Genomic DNA, 10,440 nt, shown 5'->3' with positions numbered 1-10,440 from the left:
ATTGAATTACAAATTAAACATTTATTACCTATTTTTTTAATTTGATGAATTACATCAAATGACGTGTAATACTTTTTTCAACATGATATGCTATCACTTTTTATGAAAACATATTTGTAGACGGGTTTCCGAAATTGATTTTAAGGGTCCAGCACTCCGGCACTGCTTTAGCTGTGTACCGTGTGTGCGAACTTGCTTGCTGCTGCGCTGAACGACGTTGAGTTTCTCCACTTCAGTCGCCATTTCCCTGGAGGAACCCGACAATGGCTCAAGTATCTGTTCGTCTGGCTGCAGCCGCAGCTAGGAGTTTGTCTCGACAAACTCCTCAGGTAATTATCAATACTTTCTAGATATATATGCAGTGAATGAAGCTGATTTGTGTCTGTCTGTGTGAGTGAGGCTGCCCTGAATTTGACACCGTCAGCGGTGTGATAATGATCAGTCAGTTAATTTGCGTAGTAACAAACCAAGTATTTAGCTACGAGTAAATCCGGTCATATTCTACGAGCTCTGAAACTTCAGATATTAGGTGTAGTTTCTGAAAAAGAGCTGATTTTCCGGTTATGCAGTTATAGGCAACATATGAGGTCAAAATATTAGTTTGTATGCTGTGCAGTAGCTGGAGCTCATGATGGAGTGTTAGCCCAAAGGTCTAATGTTAGACCTTAACGTGTGATACTTCTACTTGCAGTCTGCCAAGCAAGGCTTCCATACAAGGTAACATGTTAGTGGCAGTGTCTATGCTCAGCCCCACGCCCCCCCCCCCCCCCCCCCCCCCCCCGTGTCCCACCACGGCACCACCACCACCACTTGCCATGTGTGTAAGTGTGTGCGTCCATCCATGCATAGAGCAAGCTGACCAGTCGGGTAATGTTAAGTGGTGCAACTTGGAGCTAGCCTCAAAAATTAGATCGGAAAATTGGATTGGCAAACTTGCCAAAATGTCGGTATCGCCATCGGATTGGAGATCAGAAATGGGCAATGATAGGCAATGACCTGAAGTGTTTTGCGGGGTCCCTCCCCCCCGGTCCTCTGCGCATGCATGCTTTTATGATGTGATTTTTATCGCAGGCCTACTGCTTTGGCCTTCGCAACTTGTGTCGATCAAGATCTACTGAAAGTGTCTGAAATTATCCTGTTTATGAAATTGATACCCATCACTTATTAAAGTGTATGCCTGCATCTGAGTTTATTTATTTAAAGTTTTCACAGATTTTGTGTTTCAGGAACCATGCACGCGATTTAAAGGGAAAAGAGGAAGATGAAGGAAATATTTTTGCACGTAATGGAGCGGCATCACACTGTTAACGCCAAGTTTAAGCAAAGTTTAATTTTGCACCGCTTAAATTAATGTGACTTCCAATGTCCAACATTATCTTATCTTCGATGCAAGTGTATGACGTATTCCTAATTATTTTTCATACTTAATCAATTTTAAAGTGTATGTTTTCATCACATTTTATGCTTTTGTTTGCTTTTCATGCCTCCGCCATGAAGTGTCATTGGAGGCATTATGTTTTTGGGTTGTCTATCCGGCAGTCTTTCCGTCCGTTCCGTAATCAATTTTATGGACCGCATAACTGAAGGACCGTTTGAGGTATCCTAATGAAACTTGGCATGTATCATGTACGAGTGGTCAAAGTTGTGCTTATCAACTTTTGGGTGCACATGCTCAAGGTCAAAGGTCAAGGTCAAATGCTCAAAATTTCAGTATTTTCCCCATGTCACATATTACCTGATAAAGATTCTCTAGAAAAAATTTTGAGCCGCGAGGTCAGAGGTTAAGTGGAAATGCTAAAATTTAATTCTTTTTGCCATGGTATCATCATGGAACCTAGTACATATTTATGCATGTAGGGTAATACCAGTATTCGGTCACCTACCGGAATTCGGTCACTTGTCACAACACACGCAAATCACATCAATTCACATACTTGCATACTCATTCACAACACGAAAGTCTCTTAGTCCCCTCCAAAAATCCATCCAAAATCCCAAATTTCACTGTGAAAAGTGCAGAATCAGAGCGACTTTCCAAAAGCGTGCACGGATTAAGCCCAGTTTTAAGAGTATGGGTCGCCGAAAAAGCGCTAAAAATTGAGAAATACATCGTTTTCTTGTGGGATTTTTTGCTTATCGCAAGCTTGGAGTGTCATGGTATCCTCAAAAACGCAAAAGAAAAACAAAATTTCCATACGTGCCGATGCAACCACTCAATGTACAAGGGTTGAATGCAAGTGCCGATTCCCCAGTATTCAGTCACCAACGGGTGCCGCAACGTCCCCGATGCAATTTTGCTCCAACAATGTAGTGCGCGGTGCATTTTTCAGCTGCCTTGAACACGCATTGACTTTGAACGCACATATCACGTGACCGAATTCTGATCGCGGTGATATTCGGGGGGGATTTTCAAGGTGATATATTTTGGGATTTTGTGCAATTCTGTGAGATATTTAACAAGATGAAAATTGAGATTAAAGAAATTTGATATATTTCACAAACTTTGCTGTAGATATATATATATGATGTATATATGGGCAATTCCGTATGGGAAGGGCAAAAACAGCAAAATTCAAAGTTAAGTAAATGCTCAGAAATTTCAGTTTCCTGTACAGACGGATTGTTGTATTTACGGAAACAAAAAACCCTCTACCAATAACTTTCCTCGTTTTTGTTGTACACATTTTTAAAGTTGGAAGACTATTTACTGTATTTATCTAAAATCTTACAATATTAAATGAAAATTTAAAATGAAACAACTTAAATATCTCTCTGCTTTATCCATACTTCCACATCTTTCTTCCTATGCTTCAACAATCACATTTTGGGGAAGCATTCAGTCACTCTCATTATGATATTTTTTGGAGAAATTTTCAAAATCTACTGACAAATTGACGTAATTCCGTTACCATAAAATTGAAAAAAGTTTTCTCCTGAACAAACTAGTCACTGATTTTTTCTCCCCTTGTAATTTTTTTCTCTACATGTGACTCCCTGAAAAGTCACAAAACATTTTGAGAAATATCTCCTTCAGTTCTTCTGTAATTGTGGTAACGGAATTACATGGTAACGGAATTACACAAACATCTAATATGGAAGAGAATGACATATCCCACTTTCGTGCCAATATGTACGTGAACTGTTCATGAAATAGCTTCAGGGCATTATTATTGAGCTTAACAGTGTTAGTGATTGGCAGTAAAGGAGTGAAAGTTGAAATATATGTATGGTATGATGCACTGACATGACTCAGTGCTCGTACAGTGTAGCTGGATGCCTCTGACAGTGAGTCCCGACATCAGGGTACACGCTTGACAAAACTTCTTGTGCTGAAAGTCTCCTCCCTTCTTTCACCTTTTCTAATGTACAAGAACTACATGTGTACATGGAGACTGTGCTAACTGATAACTTTATGAGGTTTGCTACAGATACTCATTCTCAAATGTTAAAAATCATACTGAATTCTGAGATATCAATTTGTATATTTTCTTGCTAAAAAGTCTCGTGGTTTCATACAAAATCTAACAGCTGGTATAGTGATGAGGGACTATTGAATGGGTGTGATGCAGCATAATTTGAACAAAGGTTACAAAGAAGAGGAAGGACATAAAATTTCTTTAAAAGGAAAAGAGAGCACTGCTACTGACAGAGAGAAATGAACAGGATAATTTTTGTGAGGAAAGATCAAGAATTTAAGAGAAGGATCATACACAATGTGATAGAAGTCATTACTTGACACGGGATGCCCACTGAATGTGACAAATGTTGATCTTTCTGTATGCTAAAGGCTTTATTATCACCACGTCGATAGTCTGACCTTTTATTGAACATGACCTGTTTTCATCCTCAAGTCCTTTATCTTTAATGGTAAGTGTATGACTATGACATTCTTTCATTTGTTTCTTAGATCTTTCCTCCACAGAGACATGTATTTTGATTTTCATGCCCATTTGATAAAGAGCATCTGCTACCCTTTGAAATTTGTTCTTTAATCCTTTCTTTTTAAAAGGAATAAAGACAAAAACACCATTTGTGATGAACATTTACCCAGTCAGTAATTGTGATACAGCTCTAAAATGTAACATTTAGGCCTATACATTCCCATCCTAAGAAGATTTTAAATATTAAAGTCAATGGGCTTCTGCTTCTACCTTTCTTCATGTTATCATTTGCTGTACAATCCAGTTTCCTTTCATACAAGTGCCATTACAGGGTATTTTATAATTTGCTTTCAGGCAGTCAAAATACAACTTACTGCAAAAGAGAAGATGCACACTTCTTGAGAGTAAATCTATGGCAATACTCAGGATGAGAAAATAGACAAAGTCAAAGAAGAAAGACAGAGACAGGAAACTTGTAGGAAAATTATAGGCCAAGTCATGATTGTGTTTCTGAAGACGTCATTTGGAAATTTTGTGTGGTCAGAAGTAAATACTAACATTATTCACAGGTTGATTAATCTAACTCTAACACAGTGAGCTGCAGATGGATAAAAGAGGCCCTCTTACCTTTCTATGAATTAACAGAATTTGGTGGACTCACTCTAATGGTTCAAAAAGTTGGTAGTTTGTTAAAGTTATTTTGCTGTTTTCTATTTCCTTTCTGTTTAGTTCATTTTATTTTGGTGGGCTTAAGTAGGACTTGCACTGTAAGGGAATCATCAAGTTATGCACTACATTATATACCAGGGGGCAACTTCAGCTATTAGTAAAATGTCACAAGTTTTTAGTGATTAATATATGCCACAACATATAGATAATAATGATTAAGCACTGGTGCAGTACCATAATCATATAAGAAAATTTTCTTTTCTACTTATGATTGAATTGTAATTTGTTATATTTGTTATTGAACCACAACTGCATCTTTTCACTTCATAACAAATTAAAAGTTTCAAGCATCTTTAGTGTTCATCCTTAATATTAAACATTGTGTTCAATGATGGGGCTGCACACTGTGCTCTTGCACTGTAAATTGGCACTTAATGATTTAGATTTAAATTCAGTGTCAATCCGGACAGTTTTTTATTATTTTCTTATGCATGTGCACATAATATTTATGTACAATACTTGTAAGTAATTCACACATATTGTCAATTATTGGTATATTTAGGAAGAAGAAAACAGAGAAATCTTGCATGATATCAACAAAAGAAATACAAGAAAATTTGAGTATTGTTGACTGGATTTATAGATTTGTACTTGTGTAGGGCTGTTCTAGCGTAATTCCGTTACCATGTGTCTTAGATGTCATTTACCTGCAGAGTGTGAAATTATTAACTTGAAATTAGACAAATTTTGATGGATGTGGTACTTAGAAGTTACAAGATCTTGATTGAAATAGTTACGACTTCAAATCACAGGCGTTACCATGAACATTTTATGTTTTTTTACAATAAAAACTCATTTGGCACCTACAACATGTATACACTTGTAGCAGTTCAAGGTCATAGGCTAGAGAGTACTTATTTAGTGGTTATATTATAGCTAAAGGCATAAACAATCTTTATCAAGACATTTCAGAATACATGAGTACCAAGAATGGGTATTTTTTCCAGTGTATTTCAGAAGGCGTAATTCCGTTACCATTTGTGTAATTCCGTTACCACTGACTTTACAGGGAAAAAGCGTGCTGCTTTGAAAATGTGATGAAATATTTGAAAAACAATACAACTGAATTGAAGTCGACACAATCAAAGATGAAATCGGACAACAACCTACAGTGTATGTGTTATAGATTTCAGAGAAACAACTCCCAAAGTCAGAGTTGAAGTTGTGACTAAATTCTCTGGTAATTCCGTTACCATCGCACATAGACCTCCTTTGTAACCAACCAAGTGAGAACATTTAACAAATTTGTATTTGGGGTGACAGTGCGAGTACCTCTGCATCTTTTAAATGTATCAAGAGAAGGCAAAGTAATCAATCCTGTATACAGGGTGAAAGAATATAAGCCAAAATTCTCTGATTTGTAATTCCGTTACCGCGGAATTGCCCATATGTATTATTTTAGTTTGAAAAATATTGCAGAAAAGCTTAAATAACCGAAAACTGGGGGTTTTACCCTACTGCCCAAAAATGATTCTCTTTAGGTACTTTTTGGATCATTTATCAAAGGTCAGAGGTCAAGGTCAAATTATCAAAAATTACACTATTGGGCAATTCCATGATAACACTGTGACACTTTGGAGTATGATTTTATTCATCAAATGTAAATAACAAAATGTAACACTTAAGAACAATATTTCATTGTGTATCTATGCCTATCATCATAAGCAACTTTGAAAAGAAAAGACAGAAAAAAACTTTGCTACGGTATTAACTGCGACCAACCCCAACACGCAGTGTTGGGGCTGCGCATTGTAGCAGATATGATCATGACAGGCAAAGTATAGCGCCTAAATATCAATATAATAATCGCAAAAATTCTGTAATATGAAGACTTAAAGGTGAAGTTATAATGTTGTAGACTGACTGCGTTCAACTTTTGGTCCTGCCAATATTCCATTACTGCTCGAATTTGTTCATGGCAGAATCAGGGGTGCCCCCCTTGGGACCCAGGGGAGGGGGGTGGGGAGGGGTCCTAATGGGGCCTAAATTATACATTTTCATCTTCTTCTTGAGAACCCCATGACCAATTTTCACCAAACTTGGCAGGTAGCATCCCTAGGGGGTTAGGATCTCAATTTGTTAAAATGGGCACCATGCCCCACCCAGGGGCCCCAGGGGGGCCCAAACCCCCAAAAATGAAGGAATCTTTAAAAATCTTCTCTAGAATCAGAAGTTATAGAGCTAAGATAATACTATGAGTGAGTACATTAATGACTGTAGTTTCAAGTTTGTTCATAGCAAATCCAGGGGTGCCCCTCTTGGGGGCGGGGGGGGGGGGGGGGGGGGGCTGGGGGGGGGGGGGGATTGGGAAGGTCCAAATGGGGGCCTGAATTGTACATTTTCATCTTCTTCCTGAAAACCTCATGATGGATTTTCGTCAAACTTGGCAGGTAGCATCCCTAGGGGGTCAGGATCTCAATTTATCAAAATGGGCACCATGCCCCACCCAGAGGGCCCCAGGGGGCCCCAATCCCCCCAAATTAAGGAATCTTAAAGAATGTGGGCCCTTATTGTACATTTTCATCTTCTACTTGAGAATGCCTGGTCAAATTTTAGTAGAGCTGTGAATAATTTAGATTAGTGACTGCGTGAAAGGTGAACTTGCGATACTCAGTCTTGTTTTCTAGTGAAATTCGAAACTTACGGAGGCGCGAAAATCTGTGACAGACTGTGTATGTTTTTCAAGCTTACCGATATAGCACTCTATTGACTCAGGACGCTCCCACAGTGTGTAACTGAGTACACGGAGCGTCCCGGGGTTACTACGGTATATGAGTTATGCATAATTAATTACCACGGCAACACCGTGACACAAAATGGACATGGGTTTTTGTGCACTTCGTTTACTGACCAAACTCAGAAGTTGATGAACATTTTGAACAATTGATCCCTCCATTGCATGTACTAGAGACTCAAGGGTAATAATAAAGTTTGATTAAATAATTAGTTATAGGGAAACTAAGACATAGATTATGAATAAGTGCACTGTAACACCTCGACTGAAACACTGCGACCTCTGAAATGTGTGTCGAAAAATATATGTAGAATCTTGTTGTCATACTTGCAACTTGTAGTAGAAAGTGATCATTTACGATGAATGTTTGACATCACAGTATAAAACTTCCAACTAAAACATTAAAACAAAATGAAAAACTATGCACCGTAACACCATGACATGTCATATATGTTTGTACACTTTACAGTCAGGAACACTGCTCTTTCATTGAAATATAATGTTTTGAGGAACAATTCCCTCTTTCATCATTGAAAGCTTGTTAAATATTTCTGAGTGAACTTTTACTCTTTAAAAGTGCAATTTTTAGATATTAAAAGATGACATACAAATTTGAATATTTGGTTTTATCTTTGGTCACGAAATGTGAACACATTTACAATGTAGCAATTTCAGTGATAAAAAAAAAAATGAAATGCAAACTGTTCTTGTAAATGTACCACAGTAATGTATGTATTTATAGAAACAAAAAAAAAACAAAAAAAAAACCTTTTCCAATAACTCTCCTTGTTTTGGTTATATGGGCAAGTCAAAGATGAGGTCCCCTCAGAAGGCAAAATTTCATATTTGCTCAATTTTGACATGTTTGGTATTTTGAAGCTTTTGAGTTGAAAGTTTTGAATTCCATGAAGGAAAAAAATTATGTGAATTTATGTAACTTTCAAGAGTTTCATTTGCATAAGTGTGAAATACAGCATTACATATGAGACATTTATAAAAAGTCATATTTATTCAAAGGAAAGCAAATGATATTTTATTAATATTTGGACAGAAGTTCATCAAATAGTTTGACTTACATTTGTAGTTTGAAAATTTAGGGATTATGCAATTAATTGTGCAAGATAGGTCATGTCCTATCATGAGATGTCCCAAACGTAACAAATTGTGGATATATATATATATATATATATATATATATATTTTTTTTTTTTTTTTTTTTTTTTAGGTTTTTATTTCTTAATTGCAAGGGATATTGGAGTGCTACTCAGGGAAGTTCTAATTTATTGTTTGAAGAAGTTGTAGATACCACAGAAAGAGAAAAACATGTAGCAAAAGAAATATTTTTTAAATCTTTTTTTTTATTAGGCAATGAAATAATGTTACGTATAGGACAAAGGCATAACGTACAGTATGAGACATCCCTGTATGTATTGCATGTGAATGTATGTAGCTAGCTAGGAGGGTCTCCCAGTGCACAAATGGTCGATGATCCTGCAGAAGACATCCCAACTTTGCAGCCACTTTTGAGTTATAGACACTTGAAACAGTACATGCACTTGTACTTGACCATCCAGTTCTTCAAGGGGGGGGGGGGGTGGTAAAATACATTGTACACAATGTAAATTAGCATTGAAGGGATGGTAAACTTTTATAGAAATGGGGATTCAGGTTTTAACTTCAAAAAAGGTGATTAGAAACCACTTATATGAAATATTAAAGAGTATACAATTCCAAGAGGAATTCAAAGTTTATTTGATGAAGATCCATTTTGAAATGGCCGAGATATCAAAAAACAAAGTAGAAAAAAGTTTTCCTAATAAAAGATGGGACAAACCTTTTAATAGGACATCATGTTTCTGGATATCTCGGCCATTCAAAAACCAATTTTTGTCAAGTAGAGTTTGAATTCCTCTTAGAATTGTATGCTCTTTTATACTAAGAAGTTTCTTAAATTATCTTGTAAAAAGTTAAAACCAAAATTCCCATCTCAACCAGAACTATACAATCCCTTTAAGTAGAGACCGCTGATTTAAAGGGGAATGAAACCAAATTACTATGCAGATTGAAAGACTGCAGCAATGTTAGTAGAACACAGCAGCAAATATTGATGAAACTTGGTTAAGCCATTCAGAGTCATAAATTTTTGGAGTTTCAATGCCCAAATCACTGAATATTTACAAGAATATACAGTTCATGACATTATTCATGTACAATGATATAAAAAAAGAAGATACAATGGACTCCTGTTATAACAAAGTCCTCGGGACCGGCAGTTTTCTTTCTCTATGTAGAAATTTCATTATAACTGAACAAATAAACCATAAAAATACATAAGAGTTGATAACGTTGCGACCCAACTTTCTACTTCGTTGTAACTGGAATTATGTTATAACCGTGTTTGTTATAACGGGAGTGCACTGTACAAGGCAATTCTCACATTACTCATGAGGTAAAAGCTAATATTGTGTGTCTGATAGTTTCCCCTTAAAGTATTTTGTAAACAGAGCTTCTAGATTCACAATGTTTATATTTTGATCACTGTACACTTACGTTTTTCTGTTACAGGTTGCCAAGAGATGTCTAGGTGCTACATTTGTGTCACACAGAAATATATCTACAACATCCCCCAGATCAAGTAAGTAGTCTGACTCTCTGATTCTGCATCTCTCCTCACTATCTCCCTCATTCCCTCATGCATCATTATAAAGATTTTTCTATATGCTGCAACCTATTAATATTACGACATGGACCCTTTGATCAACAAGTGAATATTTGTAGTATTGGGATTGCAGCCAAGCATTGGCACTTGAAATTGAAAAGCAATTTGAGTCTCTAGACATATTTTGAACAAAAATGGTATACAAATTTATGTAATGATGTTACCACACAAGTGACATTTTGTACAGCAGTCATGTCCAAAATACACAGCAAATTGCTATGCAAAACTAGGAAAATTGTTCCCTGAGAAATACACAGCTTCATAATCAGGAGTGTTTTATCAAAAATTTCAGAGTCCTATCTTTGCTATTCTTGCACTTTTCTGAATTCTGTGCATGTACGTATGTAATTCTTCATCAGGCAGTGTGGATGATAGAC

General features: G+C 36.6%; 1 protein-coding gene across 1 annotated transcript in view; it reads left to right on the top strand.

The window, feature by feature from the left end:
- Positions 1-171: 171 nt before the first annotated feature.
- The window catches only part of LOC140230877 (ATP synthase subunit alpha, mitochondrial-like), a 32,263-nt gene continuing 21,994 nt past the window's right edge, over positions 172-10,440 (top strand). The window contains exons 1-2 of the mRNA XM_072311023.1: positions 172-329; positions 9,910-9,979. Of these exons, the coding sequence (XP_072167124.1) occupies positions 264-329; positions 9,910-9,979 (136 nt within the window). The 5' untranslated portion in view covers positions 172-263. The remainder of the gene's footprint in view (positions 330-9,909; positions 9,980-10,440) is intronic.

The sequence above is a fragment of the Diadema setosum genome, chromosome 7 (genome assembly GCF_964275005.1).
Source record: "Diadema setosum chromosome 7, eeDiaSeto1, whole genome shotgun sequence".
Lineage (NCBI taxonomy): Eukaryota > Metazoa > Echinodermata > Echinoidea > Diadematoida > Diadematidae > Diadema > Diadema setosum.
This window is presented reverse-complemented; position numbering and strand designations above follow the sequence as displayed.